The following is a 15918-nucleotide window of genomic DNA, read 5'->3' as shown; positions in this document are numbered from 1 at the left end:
CTGCAGTTGCAGATTAAATTGCGCCAACAAAATAAATTTCATTAATCTGCATCTGCATCTGCATTCTTAATAACTTATCATACTTGCTGATTTGAAACATTATTAAAACCTTAAAAGGTATGGTACTGGAGGTGGGTGATGCTCATCCATTCAATTTCAGGGCAGACCGAATCTTTGAACATTGTTTTACTTGAATTTTACTTCAAATCTACAGCAGCTCTTCTTTTTCTTTTGCTTTTCCTTTTTCCATTAACCTTGTGACTCGTTGTACCAAAATACAATTACATAATACCAAGTATTCAATAATCAATAGTTCAATCCTTTACAACCAATATGAAATTCTTTACAAGTAATACTTGGTCTAATGGTAAGATTATTATTTCTCTTAGACTTTACCCTGGGTTATCTGTGAGAGGCTCTGGTTTAAGCTTTATGATCATCACAATCAATTCAATTCCTGAGTAACCTTATTTAAAATGCCATAATACTAAGCAAGTCTTATTTCGATATAGCTCTGCCACATTTTTTTTTTTTTATATCTGTGTCGGGTCGGTGAGGTCAATTTTTGACACCTTTAGTATGTAACTAAATGAAGATTAATACTTCATAGATACTAATATCAAAAAAAAAAATCTATTCACATAGTGTCACACTACAAAATTTGTAAGTATGTCAAATACAAGATCAATATTTCTCTCTCTCTCTCCTCTCAATTTTACAAAGGTAAAGAAGTTATATGAAATATGAAAGTTTTACTGAAAAGGAATTGCAAGCAGCATTGAACTAGAACGGGAGATACAGAAAGATTAAAACAATAGTACTCGTAGTATGTAAGATTAAACATGGTACGGAGTATAATTTAATTAAAATCTGGTAATTTTTATAATGTACTGAATTCCAGCAATCATATGTTGTTTACCCTACATTGGCCTTCGAGTTGAAGCTGTTCTCTCTTTGATGCTAAATCTTGCAAGATTGCACTACAAGCCTCTCTCAACCGCGATGAGTTTCCTGTAGAGATTGGTGAGCCATGAAAAGATGGTAATCTATGAGATTTATCTACTGAGTTATACCTTTTGAACGATTCATCACCATCACCATCATCATCGACGTCTTCATTTGTTGCACCAACTTCACAAACTTGGGACGGTCTTCCTATATCGAATCCATTAATACTTCCCAGCTTGTTGTTGGCAGTGAAGTCCCATTCTATGCCTCCATCTGAAGTTTTTCTCTGCAAACAAATACTTTCCCACTGAATTTTCTCAGAAAGTGATCTCCTTCCCTTGAATACTTCATCCATTGAACCCCTTCTGGAGTCACCTTGATTGTTCCCTTCACAAGCAAAGCTCCACTTGTAGCTCCTGTTATTATTGTCCATGTTTAGTTCGATTGAGTGGAGCTCGCTATCTCCTGAGTCTCCTTCTCCTTCTCCTCCATTTTCCAGTGCACCCATTTGCATTGTCTTCAAAAAATGCTTCAACCCTGTTTTTTCATCAAGATTATTGGTACCATTTTCTTTACTTTTCAAGTGGGTTTCAATATCATTCTTTAATCTCTCCAATGCCGCGTTTTTCTCCTCATATTCATACCTAGCTTCTGAAAGCTTCATCTGGACTCTCTCTTCCCGCAAGACATCTGCCAATTGAAGCATTTGTCTTTCTTTCTCAACCTCTTCTCTTGCTTTTGCTGATTCTCTTTTCAATTCCTCCACCTCAACTCTCTCTTCTCCAATCCCTCTTGCTAACTCGTCACAAGTTTGCTCCAATATCTCCCTAGCCCTTTTCTCACTGTCAAGCTCCTTGAGCGCGGTAGAAAAATGAGCTTTTGTATCAGCTAACTCCATACCTAGCTTCTTGTTCAGCCTTTCAGCTTGTCTCCTAAGCTTTCTCTCTATCTCAAGCTCCCTTGCTAAGGATGAAACAGCCTCTCGAATTCTCTCTTGCTCTCTGCTCTTCCAAGCTGCCTTTTCCTCAGCAAAATGCTTCAAAAGGGCATCCATTTGATTGCAATAAAAGCGTTGATCTTGAATCAACTTGTCTACTTGGAGTCTTGCTCGATCAAGCTCAACACGTAGAGCAGAGACTAAGGTTATCCTGGATGAATGTTGCTCCTCTTGGGATAGAATTCGGAACAAGACCTTGACAAGCTCTTTTGAGGCAATTAGGCTGTTATTAACATCCTTCAAACGAGTTTTGACGTTCATATTGTTCTCTCCAAGTCCAGCCATGTGACTCGATACCTGCATAGCTGAGATCAGATCAACAAACATGTATGTATGTATGTATATCTTTCACTGTACCTTTATCCATCAAAATGGACTAAACCATCATATCATAAGGTACAATGGTCCTAATGATATTAATAATACATGTAAATCTAAATATTAAACAATGAGAATTGTAGGTGTTAATACAACTTACCTCAATGGAAGTGGCTTTTCCGAGAGTTTCAGGGCCTCCTCCTCCTGTAATCTCAAGTTTCTGCGAAGTTGCAGAAGATCTTCTCCTGTGACCTCCCACTTTAGATCCATCAATCTGTAGCTATTCAACAAACAAACCAAACCAAACCAAATGTTAAAAAATTAACTATTCAAAATAATTAAACAGAAGTTGAAAATGTATTGATTCTAACCTGGTCACAAACAGGGGTATGAGGGTTGTTGCTGCTTCTAACTCTTTTCTCCTCCAAGATTTCCTCTTTCAGTCGAGCAGGTGAATGAAATCCATTTATTTCCCACAAAGTAGCAGCCAATTTTCGTGCTGAAACACCCTCTTTCCCCTTATTATTATTACTACTAACATTGTTATAGTAATAATTATTATAATTATTATTTGTATCAAAATTCTGCAAAGGTGACTCTGAACCTGATGCCATAATGAGTTTCCCTACCAAAACACCCTTTTTCAATTTGTAATTCTTCTTCTTCACCACTGAAGAGGATGACGACGATGATGATGACACCCTTTTCCTGATTTTGCAATGTTGTTGATTTTGCCTTGGCATTATTATTCTCTAAATTTCTCTTCCTGCTTCTTTCAAATAATCTATTACTCTCAACTTGTTTTTAATTATTATGATCATAATTCTCTCTCTTCCTTGGTTTTTATGGAGGACTATGTTGTGTTTTTAGTACACTTGATAATAATACTACTACTTGAACAGCTTTCTTTCTTTCTTTCTTTAAAAGTGTATAAGATCAAACAACCTAGATTTACTAAATCATTAATTTAGAAAAACAAAAGGGGTAAAAATAATTGTTGACCCTACAATAGAAACCTTTTAAAAGAATGGAACTTAAGTGGGGATGATTAATAGAATACAGTATGTGAGAATGTGTTTTTGGATGCCTTGAGAGGGAAACCAACCAAAATCAAAGTTTAAGAAACAAAGTTAAAAAGAAAGAGAAAGTACAGTTTGTGATTGTGTTTGTGATTAAGGCTTTGAATTGGCTTCATAATTTTAAGAGTTGGAGGACGTGACATGCACGTGAGTGGCGAACCCATGAATATTCTATAGGAATTAGGAAAGGTGCATGTGTATTTGTGTTTTGGTGTCTAGATCTTAATTGACCTGGTTCGAAGTATTTCATTTGTAGCCCGAGAAGAATGAGGAGTATTTGACTCGACATACAATGATAATACTAATGGTCTAATGCCGTCAAACAAATGTAATTTAAGAGCTCAAGTGGTTAAAGCTTCCCTCCCAATTTTTGGTGATTTTGGGATATTCTCATCATTCATGCGTTATCGATCAAAATTACAGGAGTAATTGTGGCTATTACTCTCAAAGTGGCCATACATACGAGTAGCTCTAAGAATAGGAATAATAAAAACTCGTAAGAAGGAGCCAAGAAAAGATTAGGGAATGGTAGGGCAGAAATATAACAGGCCACGAGGGGTTGGGTCCCATCAATTCTGCTGAATATTGTGAATTCATAGCTGGTATTTTTGGATTTCAAAATAATTTGGATTCACATCATACAAACCCTTGAGGCCCCACAGTACATACATTTTCCCTTTTAATTGGTTTTTGTATTTTATACTCGTACCATATTCAGAGGCCCATCGAATCGGCCCCATCTGCATGGACTCCATATATTTGTTATTTTACTACTCTTTCCGTCCCTTTTTTTTTTGCCCCATTACAAGGATATGGGTCAAATTTTTAAAACTTTGACTATGAATTCTCGTTAATTTATAAGTGATAATATATATATTCATGTAAGATTGTGTTAGAATCGTCTTATTGCATAATTTATTAATATCAAATTTTAATAATTTTTACGCATATAGAAATGGAAATATATACGCTTGAAGACGCATCTTGGAGACCGTGAAAAGTCAAATAGGGCAAAAAAAATAAGGAGCAGAGGGAGTACTAGACTACTACTAGTCTCTACTCTCTAGTGCTCCATATAGCACTTTTAATTTTCAAACTGAAACCATTTAACTATTCGAAACTGATCAACCTGAATGAGAACCAAACCGAGAAAAATCGATAGCTTGGAACCAAAAACCGACTCGAATCATTTTTTAGTCAATTCAAAACCAAACAAACCCATTTAGTGTTAAATTGTATAAGAATCATAACTCCATAAGAACCAAATCGTTCAAATCTACCCTAAAATAGAATAGAATCGAATACAATTTAAATTGTTAATGACTTGTACCGTTCAAACCAAAAACGTTTGAACCCACTAACCATTTAAATCGAACTTTTTTCAAACCGTAAATTGTTTAAATTGAACCATTTACAAATCGATCTGGTTTCAAACCATAAAACGCAAACCATTTAACAAATTCATTTACAAACCACAAACTAAACCATTTACAAATTTGTTAAAATTACACACAATAATATACTTATATAGTTTTACACACAACAATTTAAATAAATAATACGAACTTTTTTCCTAAAAAAAAATACGGAGTAATTTTGTAAAATTACACACAATTATATACTTGAGCAATTGCATGATATTAGCCGAAGTTTTTTCTTTGTCATCCATATTTACATAAGGCGATTTTATTTCTTAGCCAATGTTTCACACACTTGCAACATATTATTTCCTACAATTATTGCATTTTCTGAAAGCCCGTGAATGTTTTATTAGTATTCAATCCTTCTTTCTAATTATGAAAATGCAATGTTATAGCAATATGCTCAATATTTAGAGTGCTTGTTTAGTTAAATTATGCTTCATATATTAGACATTTTTAATTGATATGTACTTTGTATATAAGTTGATCTGAGTTGACTGCGGCCAAGTTCGGATACCACATGGATCTCAAGGAATGTTGTTGAGGTAGCATCAATAATGTAATCTCTATCTATGTCACATGGAGCCTCACAGTTGTTTGTAATCAAAATATTGGAGTTAATTCAAATAGATGATAATCAAAGTAAAGCTGTTAGGTAAGAGAATATGATCACATGCCTCTCCCTATGTAATTAACCTTATTTATCTGTTGTTTACCTTCGTAGTACTTCTCTTTCTGCTTCGTGGGCGGTTTCGCTCTATTAACATCTCTATTTGGCTATCTGTATAACATAAGTAAGCCTAGCAATTATCTAGGTTTGTGCCTTTCTATAAGTGCATCTGTTTCGCTCTATTAACATCTCTATTTGACTATTTGTATAACATAAGTAAGCCTAGCAATTATCTAGATTTGTGTTTTTCTATAAGCGCATTTGTTTCGCCTTATTAACATCCGTATTTAACTACTTGTATATCATAAACGCATGGTGTTGTTGATTTGTTGACTAGGAAACTGCCTAACACAGGTTTACTCAGATACTAATTAAAATATTTTAGGCTTTCCGTGGCAGATCCTTTTTTTTTTTTTTTTTTTTTTGTTTTGGTAAAGAGATGTTTCGCTTGAAATTCTTGCAAAAGAAATAATTAAAGATTCTAGTTTTCTTATTCTGAATTTTTTGTTTGCAAAAGAAACTGATTGACTACGAATCTATGATAATTGACCAAAACAGCCAATCATTAAAGTTCATTTAGTAATCTTAGTTTTAAAGTTGGCAAACTGGGTTGTAAAAAGTGCTTGGCTACATATTTGAACCAAATAGCCCATCATTAATATTCCACGAAAAATTTCATACTCGTACTCAACTTTTGAATATTATGAACTCTCCAAAATTATTACAGATAATTTGATACACATTATTGTGAGAGAATACATAGCATTTTTTTTTTTTTTTTTTTTTTTATATATATATATATATATATATTTTTTGAGATTGACTGTTTTCATTATGAATCTCATCAAGCAGGCAAGAGATAGTTAGTAAAGTACATAACAAGTAGAGAGACTAGAGTACAGGATTTGTACGTAATTTATCATGCATAATAAGCATATACATTACATAATAGACAGTTACATTACATAATAAGCAGAGACTGAGGCATGCATGAACATATGATGCATCTTCAAATGTTTAAACTCAAAAGTATTCTTCGGTCCTCCCCTTGAAGCCAATCTGCCCAAATGTAAGGCACAAGAAAAGCCCCAGATGCCACAATACCAGCCACAACCTATTCCGACCATTACATGTACACAGCGCGTAGAATATCAGTATTTACATTGATTAACAAGACATTTACTCGGTAAAAATTTTAAATTTCCTTACACTTACCATAATCTACGGAACATATACCAAGTATAAAAATAATAATTAGCTGATCAAAAGTAAAGATACTCACCAGAACTGAGAAGTAAGGGCAGGAGGGGTGGGAAAGTGAGACAACTCCTCCCCAATGCTTGAGAAGAAGAGACCTGTGAGGCTGTTTCCATTAATGGCCGGTATGCTTGATGGAGCCATCCATCCAATCAACCCAAACCCGATCACATTGAAGTCTTTCCTCAGCCAATTTCTTTCAAAGCTATATCAAACAAATTAATTTTTAGAACTTCGTAATACTTTTCTAGACAACCCATATGTCACCAAGAAAACTATATTATAAGGTAAGAGCAGAGGCAAAGACAATGCTGTCAAATGTTAGAGTATTACAACTTATTGTTATAAGGTATATACTACTTCTATAGTTCTATATAGTCAAAAAATTTATTTATTATACCAATGAGGTCTTGGGCTGGTAGTTAAAATAGAGGGTCTGTATAATAGGTCACAAAATCAAATCTCCCTGGCCACTTATCTGCAATCTATATTATAATATTACTCTCGTGGTTCAACAAAAACAACAAAACACCTTAGTCTTAAAAAAATTTGAGGTCGGGTAACCTGAATTGTCATAAGGACCCTTGTGTTTCATTCACCCTAAATTTTTTTTTTTTCTTTTTCCATTTACAATCAACTTCTTTTTGTTTCTTATACATTACGTGTACTCCATATTTATTTATTAATTTATTTATTTTTTCCATTTTATCTCACAGGCATTACTCTCTAGAGCAATAAAGACAAGTAAAACTAGCTAAGTCTGATCACATGTATGAATTTTCATAACTCTTAGTCTCTTACTATTTATATCTCATTTGCAGCGATCGATGATACGGAGTATCAAGATACCAATGATTATTTAAATACAATTAACAGTACAATTACATTCATTTACCAATTGTATGACATGACCTTCTCCGTCTTTTAAGTGTATATAAAGCCACAAAGAAAAGTAATTGTCGATGAAATTCAACCCATGTCATATATATAGTAGTAGAACAATATCACCCCCTACTTAGGATGCTAACTGCTAAGCTTATAAAGATTCACAATTCAATGGGTAGTTACCTATATATCAAGGGATCTATTTTCAGAATAATGAGTAAAAGTATAGTGAAATGAGCATTCCTCTTGAATGTTTAAAGATGCATACTAAACAAATTTAAATCACTCATTCCAATCTCTAAAGTAATACAGGTCATTACAGACTTGCAGTTATATACTACGTATAGTGTTAACTCCGTTAAGTAAATATTAACACATGTGATATGGTGTATCATGTCATAATTTGATGACAGAAATTCCCGAAAGTAAAATGAGTAGATAAATTACCACGTAAATTTTCCTCCTGACGTAGCACAAGCTAGGCTGAGAGGGTTCCTTGCTGCTACTTTTGACTTCAAGAAGCCTGAATTAATATACGTATAGAAAAGAATGCGATTACATTAGATTAGATCAGATCATACCCGAGTTCGAGCTATTTATTTATATCCAATTGTCAAATAAGTTTACAAGCAATACATAATAATGTAGATAAGCAGGATTACCTGAAGTAAAGCCAGTAGATTTAGAGGAAGAGCGAGAGAGAGTAGAGGTGCCCAAACCAATCACACTTGAACTGCCTGCAAAACTACAGTTGGCCGCCATTTTTGTGTCTGATTACTCACTCTCCAATTCTGTTCTCTCGTTTTTTTCTTTTCCTTCAAATGGGAACTGACTCAGATATTTTACGATGAAGTGGATTAGAGAAAGGATTTCATGGATTATTCTCTGGTCAATGGATTTTGGACACGTGTATTTGTGGATAAAATTTTACAACACTATATATGTTAACAAAATCAGAGCTTTAGTATCAAGTGTCTATACTTGGGAGTCTCTTATCTCATCCCACATAACAGGAATTCTTCCATGTGGTCAATAATTTCCGAATTATGAGTAAATATAAAAACCAAAAGAAAAAAGGGAAAATTCTTTTTTTATTAAATAAATTTAGATCTAAACATAATCTAGAGCCTATTCAGTACACCCATCTTTTATAAGTTTACTCACTTTATATGGCAGCGTATGTATTAACTATTATGGTCTGAGGAACTATTGAGCTAGGAAGCATTCCGCTTCACAATTTCAAAACCAACTGGTATACTCTGCGCTTTATTAAAAGCAGGTGAAAAACAAATTTACACATTCTTCATAAGGACATTTAGTACGAGTAAGAGTAACATTATAAAACGAGAGATTTGCAAGAGGTGCAAGCCTTCCTTTTCTCCAGGGACAGTATCAAATGCAAATTTGCAAGTGCTTTCTCCTGGGTATTGATAAGATCTAAATATATGGAAGCACTTGTTACATCTCATTTTTCATTATTATCACTAAATCAACTTAACCCTTTCTCGATCAAAAGACATATCTGACAAGTGGTATTAGCCGAGATAACACCAACTAGGATGGAAAGAAAGATCCAGGAGAGAAACTACCAGATCATATAACTGACCTCTATAGTGATATGAAAACAGTTTGGTTCAATTAATAACTGAGCACAATAAAAGCAGACAATTAAATTCTACAGCTGAAGTATCTGCAACTTCAGTGTAGGCAAGATCTTTTAGCTGAGTGAGCTGAGCAAATGATACAAGTGATACTGGAATGGACCAACAAGAAAAGACGATGACAATTAGTTTCAAATAGAGCTTGGCCTCAACAGATGCAACAGAACAAATAGCTATTGCTTGGACAATTTCACCAGTCACTCTTCAGCATCATTCCATGCTGATGGCCCGCCCAGTCCAAATTCTGGCGTCAAGGACTGAAACACAGAAGCTTCAACACCTTGATTCTTGGTTTTCTTTTTCTTTGCTGGATAAGTAACCAGAGCACTATTTGTGTCAAACTTCCCAACACCTTGGCTGCCTCTTCTTTGCCCGTCATTAGGATTCATACTCTCTGTGGCATCATAAGTTAAAAGCTCTGCAAATGGAGTTTCCTTATCATCAATAACATCCAAATGTTCTACCTTTCTTTTTGATCTTTTATCATTCATAGTTTTGTCAGCCTTTAGCACTTGATCTTCTTTCTCCACATGCTTATCCTTTTTCTTATGATCCTTCTTACTAACAATATGTGCCAGATCAGGCTCCCCTTCAGCAACTTCACTTGATTTAGCTTTTCTAGAAGTTTTCTGATCTCTTTTCTTGCCAAATGAATGTTCTTTCTCATTATATACATTGGCATTGAGTTCTAAATTTAAGTTTCCGCTAGACTTCTCTGCCATAAAGTAGCTATCGTCTTCAAGTACTCCAGCCTTTGCAAGCTTATGGTCATTATTAACCCCTTTTTGGTTCACCTGTTTATCAGAATTGGCATCTACACTGTTGTTGGAATTAGTAATCCAATGCTTCACATCATTATCCTTTTTCTTCGAACGTTTAAGCTCATTTCCTACACTAATCATAGCACTCTCAACTTTCTGATCATTCTTAGAGCTCAACATATCCATTTTTTTAGAGTTGAGTATCTCCAAACTGGGAACTAACTTTTTAACCTGCAATCAATATTTTTTTCCCAAAACAATCAATTTCTCAATATACATCAAGTAGAACTAGAACCACAGAAGAAGCTTGCAACAATAGATAATATTAAAAGCATCAGAAGCACCAGTGATCATATAATCAATCCAAAACTAACAATGGGTCAAACGAAATCAATTGGTGAATATATACTTAGTAATTCGATAAACGTTTGATTGCATGAGCACTTTTGTATGTTATGTCCCTTAGCGTTGCATATGCTGCGGAAGTTGAGGTTGGATGTTATATCCTTGATGAGTTTCATAGCCCAAGTTTAGGTGGTGTGAGCAGTACGCACTTGATTAATCTCACGTGATTGGGTCGGGCGGTGTGGGGAGGGGGGAAGCCACCTCTTATTAGAGTAATGGTGGACTTACTCTCTAGAGCAATCATGAGACCAGGATGTGTTGTGGCTAACTTGTACGTAGGGATGGCAATCCAGTCCAGATCCGACCCTACTCCACCCCGATCCGAGGGAAAAAAATCCGCTCCAAGTCCTAGAAAAAATTAATCTGAGTCCGACTCCGTTAAAATAATCCGACTCTAAGTCAGAAGAGAGTTGGAGTCGGATCCTACAAAAAAAAGTATATCGAATAACCGAAAAAAAAACTTGGAGTCGAGTCGGATCGGAGTTGGAGACAAGATGTTAAAGTCGGATCGGAGTCGGAGTCGGAATCAGATTTAGCCTCCAACTTCCTGTAGAGTTGGAGTCGGATTTAGAATAATCCGCTCCGAGTGCGACCCATTGCTATCCCTACTTGTACGCGAGAACTGTCTATGTCTTAAAGGGCAAAAGGCGCATATTAGGATTCATATCTAGTTTGTAAACATTATTTGCTATTTGATTTATTCCATTTGAACATTCTATAATCAGGTTTCTGGCTATTGACTTGGTCTTATTTTTTGAGCTTTTGTTAACTGACTAAGAGGGTTCATGTTAGGCATTGGAGCAATGTTGGTAACCTAGACGTTAATATCATTGCCACAAGGTTCAACCTCTAAGAACCATGACCAATCAACCAAATTGGTATTTTAAAGAAAGAAAATTCACCAGCAGCATATGATTACTTAAGTTGCACCTGGAGACCATTAGGCCATAACATTGATCGGAAATCGTTTGTCCCTTCACATGCACTTCACTTTCAGAAATTTCCCTAATTTTTCTCTCTTTTCTTATTTTCCCCCCTTTTCACCTATTCAATGCATAAATAATAATTTAAGCAATCTTATTACTCCCTTTTTCGTTACTCTTATCCCCATTATGCCTTTCAACAGACCATGAAAGCGTTACACGCAGCAATAGTGAAATTCACAAAATACACTTAAATATATGTGAAAGAGCACGAAAATAGGAGAAAAATTGTTCGTGAAGAAGAGAGTGAAAAGGGAGAAGATTCTTTGGTTGAAAGAGTCAAGTAATTTATTACTAGAAGAACATTTTATGTGGAAGGTTTTCTATTTCAAAGTATTAAATTAAATTTATCCTTTCTTTGTCAACATTTGTAATTTTAGAACACCTATTGTTGGATTGATGATTAAGAGGTGAAATTCTTGGATTTATAAATGCCTCTAAGCCATTATCTAGAAGTAATGCACGCGCCCGCAGCCCGACTGTCGTCTTACAATAAGACCCCCAAGAACATGTGTCGTAGGCTAAATGTCGCGGTTTGAGTGTTTTAAAAGCGGATCATAAGGCGCACTCTTGCCTTTCGACTGCGAGGACGCAAGGAAAATGGTGCTTGTGAGCACAAAGCAACACAAGCAATTGTCTGCATTTCAAGGTGCGCTCACGCCTCTTGATGAGAAAGTGGGGTGATCATGGCTTGTAATAGCCAAGTAGTCATGTCAGGAACAAGCGGGATCGAATATCGAGTTTTTCCTTATAGCGCCTGGTGAGTTTGAGGTGCTAATATGCATGCAACGACACAATATCTATAAAGTTCTAACAACACAAGCATAAAAACAAGGCAACACCGGGTCAAAGGCTTTTGCATTTCATTAACCACTGGCCCTCTTCGTGTTTGAATTTAGGTTTCCAGCAAAATTATGCTGCTGTTATTTACATTATGCTGTAAATTGTAGTGTTCATTTTATTATTTTTATGGATTTTGTCTTGTAGAATAAGCCATCAAGTTTTGATGAGACTGCAGACGTGGATAATAATGATGTATTAGAGAGGGAAATTAAAATGAAAAAAAAAAAGATCTTCTGGTGCTTCTAGTAAGGAGACCAAAGTGAGTTGCAAGAGGAAGAAAAAATCAGTACGGTGGAAGCATTTTGATGGACCGATGATTCTAAGTATGCTTCTTACAAAGATCCATCGAATCACCATTTATTTCGCATAAATCCTTCAATCCATCTAAAGGGTTCATCAAGATGACAAGATCCACATTAACCAAGTGCAGCACACAACCCATGTACTAGGTAAATCACGTTTTTCCAAATTATTTATTCACCCAACTGGGCCCATAAATATCCATAGAGTAAGTGGCTTCTGCGAATGCAAACATACATTCCTAAAGACTTTGAAAAAAGTGTTATTACCTTTTTTATGAGCTTGGCCTTCTCAGCTATTGGATTTCCATGTAGGTTAAGGTTTTTCAAGTTATGCAATGAAGAAAGTACCTGCAAATGTGCCAAAACCATGATCCAGATATCACAAATGACTCAAGAAGACAATGTAAAAATTAAAAAATAAATAAAAAGAGGGAGAGAGAGACAGAAAGAGAGAAAAAAAAAAGGAAGGGGGGGATGCATACCTCCAGGTCAGACCACCTTGAAATCATGTTGTTTCCTAAGTCCAGAATTTGGAGTTTCTTACTATAAGCCAGCCCCTCAGGAAGAGTCTGTCCAAAGAGAATATGAGATGCAAAATGGTAAGTAATAGTGTGCATTCTAACTAAATTAATTAGGACAGAAGATAAAGTGAATCCAGAATAATATAAAGATAAACATACTGTAGCAACCCCATACAAACTCCACTTAGCAAGAAACATATATATAGGCATAGGAATGGTTGAATTAAAACTCTGGAAGAGACAAGAAGTCAAGCATACACCTTAATATCATTATGAGCAAGGCGCAGTTGTTGAAGTCCAGTGCAAGCCTTGATTGAATTGTCAATATCTTCTAGTTGGCAATTAGAGAGAGAAATCTGAAGTGCCACGTAAGATAATTACAACCTAGCCTAGTGGATGCTCTGATATGATATAAATTTGTATTTAAATCTGCTCACCTTTACAATCGATTTCTGCTTGGCCAGTGAATTGCCTACTGTACGGATTGGATTTCGAGATAGAACTACAATGAAGATAAACAGGCCAAGTATAGGAAACTTGGTTCATTAGTCATATTTTTCGTTTAAAACTGATATTGATGACAAAAAGGCAAGCGTCAGTAAAATCATTGCAATAAAGCAAAGCAAACACCAAATTTATCTAGATATCCCAATGACTGACACAGGACTGTAATAAATCAGGTTAACAGATGAAGCATAAACGGAGTAATTAAGCAATTATCAGATTTTAAGCAGGGAAAAAATGTAATAAAGTGGAAATTTTGATAGATGAATGAATGGTTGGTTACACCAATCTAAGAGTTCAAGAGGCTTAGTTCTTTCCCAAACAGAAAACTGCATCACGCAATCCCAATGATTCTCTCTCTCTCTTCCAATTTTCCCTTCTTATCACAATAACGGCCTTCCCTTACAATTCTAACCCTCTCTTAGCTACCTCAAATCCCCCTCTAACAGATTTAAAGTGACTCGCCCGGTAATACTCCTATCTTCACATCTACCATAAGGCAGCAGGAAATGAGACCTGGAGGAGTCATCATAGGGACATTGGAATATGATATGACAGACTTAAAGAAACAAAACCAAAGCAACAACACAAGAAAACAAGGCAAAATACAAAATCACATTACGGAATTAGGATACTGTGCTATAACAGAATATATATTATCCATGAAGCAGATAAATGGTTGGGCAACCGAAAGTTACCAAGAGTATTCAGTTCAATTAGTTGGTCAAGGCCAGAAATTGATCCAATATCATTGTCTGCAAAAAATGTAGAGAGAAAGAAGCAATTGAAGATACATTCCTTCGTTCCTTGAATATTCTTGGACAAAATGAGTTAAATCAAAAGTTGATTGAGATGTAAGAACTCACCATTTAATATCAAAGCACGTAATTTAACGAGATTTTTCACCTCGTCCATAGATTTAAGTTTATTTTTTCCAGCATTAAACACCTAATTAACCAGAATACACGGAAAAAAAAAAGGTAAATTAAAAAAGGCAATTAAGTAGTACAAAAAGGATTCTATGATTAAGCAGTAGAAAGAAAGATTACAGCGAGATTAGTGAGGGCTTGGATGCCATTCAAGTTGAGAAGCTTGTTTTGTTGCACGGATAACCATTTCAAGTTGAAGCACGACTCCAAACCCTACAAAAATTGCAATTGGAAATCAGAAGGTAAAAAAAAAAAAAAAAAAAAGTGATGTCGAATAACAATTAAAATGTATATATATATGATGTAATAAACCTTGAGTGAAGTTAAACTGTTGAAGGAGAGGTCAAGTCTCTGGAGTTTGTTGAAATCGCTTAAGCAAGAAACCTGAAACCAATTGAAGAATTTGATTAGACGAAAATACGAAATGGAATAACCCCAAATTGAAGATACGGGAGATTGGTGTCCGTACAGATGAGAGTGCTTTATGAGTAAGAGATAGTGAGGTTATGGAGTCGGACTTATCACTGTTGTTGTCTCTAAGGATGTCCTCCTTCCTCAACTCACCCATGTTTCACTCTTTTTTCTCCTCTCTTCTTCTTCTTCCTGCCCTCACCATAAACCCTATTCTAAAACCCTACCTATTACAGTCTTTTCCTTTTTTTTTTTTTTTCACGGCAAAAGAATGACCTTGTGTCGGATAAAATTTTTTGTTCTATTACGTGACATTTTCGTAAATAAATCAACAATTTTATTCGATCATCATCAACAATGAAATCTAATTTTTGTTCTAGAGGGAACGTTTTAAGTCAAAATTGACTAAAAAAATCATTTTGCATGTGTCAAATCGAGGTATATTTTAATAAGCAAAACTCTACACTGTCTTTGAAATAAACCCCCTTCCTCCTAAAACCACTGGAAACCCAACCTACCCCACTTCCATCAAAACCACCTTTGAAACCACTAGTAAACCCACCCTCGAAACCTTGGCTTTTGTTTGTGGCTTTTAGGCAGGTGGATTGGTTTCAAGGAGGTTTTGAAGGGATGTTATGAGTTTGTAAGTGGGTCGATGTGGAGAAGGAGGCTACTGTGATGGGGAAGAAAAGAGGTAAGGAGGTAATAAGCCACTAGTGGCTAGTAAGGAGGTGTGAAGAGAAGAGAAAGTGGGTTGACCGACCATGTTTGGATAACAATAGTGAAGGGAAAAGGAGGCCGGAGAAGGAAAAGGAGGGAAGGGAAAGGAGATGAGAGGAGAGAGAAGGTGATCTTCCATTTTCCTTCCAAATCTCTCAAACAATTGAGGCAAAATGGATCCTCCCAATTCCCTTCAACCACTATTAACTAGTATGGAGAAGGGAAGGGGGCTGACTGCCCGAGGGGAAAGGGGGTCACTTTTAGCCGGTAAGGGATTGAAGGGTGTCAAGGGAAGGAGTTGAG

General features: G+C 35.6%; 3 protein-coding genes across 4 annotated transcripts; all 3 read right to left on the bottom strand.

The window, feature by feature from the left end:
* Positions 1 to 582: 582 nt before the first annotated feature.
* LOC110688143 (centrosomal protein of 83 kDa-like) lies at positions 583 to 3630 on the bottom strand. 2 transcript variants are annotated; one of them, XM_021864842.1, is made up of 3 exons: positions 2635 to 3630; positions 2424 to 2537; positions 583 to 2242 (listed from the first exon to the last, which is right to left on the bottom strand). In XM_021864842.1, the coding sequence occupies exons 1-3, from the start codon at positions 3004 to 3006 to the stop codon at positions 905 to 907; spliced, it is 1824 nt and encodes a 607-aa protein (XP_021720534.1). In that variant the 5' UTR covers positions 3007 to 3630; the 3' UTR covers positions 583 to 904. The 2 variants fall into 2 exon arrangements, with proteins under 2 accessions (XP_021720534.1, XP_021720533.1); XM_021864841.1 differs by having other exon boundaries at positions 2424 to 2543; positions 2635 to 3629.
* A 2614-nt stretch (positions 3631 to 6244) lies between these two features.
* Positions 6245 to 8525, bottom strand: LOC110688142 (photosystem I subunit O-like). Its single transcript, XM_021864839.1, has 4 exons — positions 8238 to 8525; positions 8023 to 8098; positions 6716 to 6895; positions 6245 to 6547 (listed from the first exon to the last, which is right to left on the bottom strand). Exons 1-4 carry the CDS (start codon positions 8335 to 8337, stop codon positions 6457 to 6459), a joined length of 447 nt encoding a protein of 148 aa, XP_021720531.1. The 5' UTR covers positions 8338 to 8525; the 3' UTR covers positions 6245 to 6456.
* A 412-nt stretch (positions 8526 to 8937) lies between these two features.
* On the bottom strand, positions 8938 to 15172 carry LOC110688141 (leucine-rich repeat-containing protein 40-like). The gene is made up of 10 exons (XM_021864838.1): positions 14954 to 15172; positions 14797 to 14868; positions 14605 to 14697; positions 14422 to 14503; positions 14254 to 14310; positions 13489 to 13553; positions 13312 to 13407; positions 13013 to 13099; positions 12798 to 12878; positions 8938 to 10228 (listed from the first exon to the last, which is right to left on the bottom strand). The coding sequence occupies exons 1-10, from the start codon at positions 15050 to 15052 to the stop codon at positions 9434 to 9436; spliced, it is 1527 nt and encodes a 508-aa protein (XP_021720530.1). The 5' UTR covers positions 15053 to 15172; the 3' UTR covers positions 8938 to 9433.
* Positions 15173 to 15918: the final 746 nt, after the last annotated feature.

Source organism: Chenopodium quinoa, unplaced genomic scaffold, assembly GCF_001683475.1.
Source record: "Chenopodium quinoa cultivar QQ74 unplaced genomic scaffold, ASM168347v1, whole genome shotgun sequence".
Classification (NCBI taxonomy): domain Eukaryota; kingdom Viridiplantae; phylum Streptophyta; class Magnoliopsida; order Caryophyllales; family Amaranthaceae; genus Chenopodium; species Chenopodium quinoa.
Note: the sequence above shows the minus strand (reverse complement) of the source record. Positions and strands in the feature narration are given on the sequence as shown.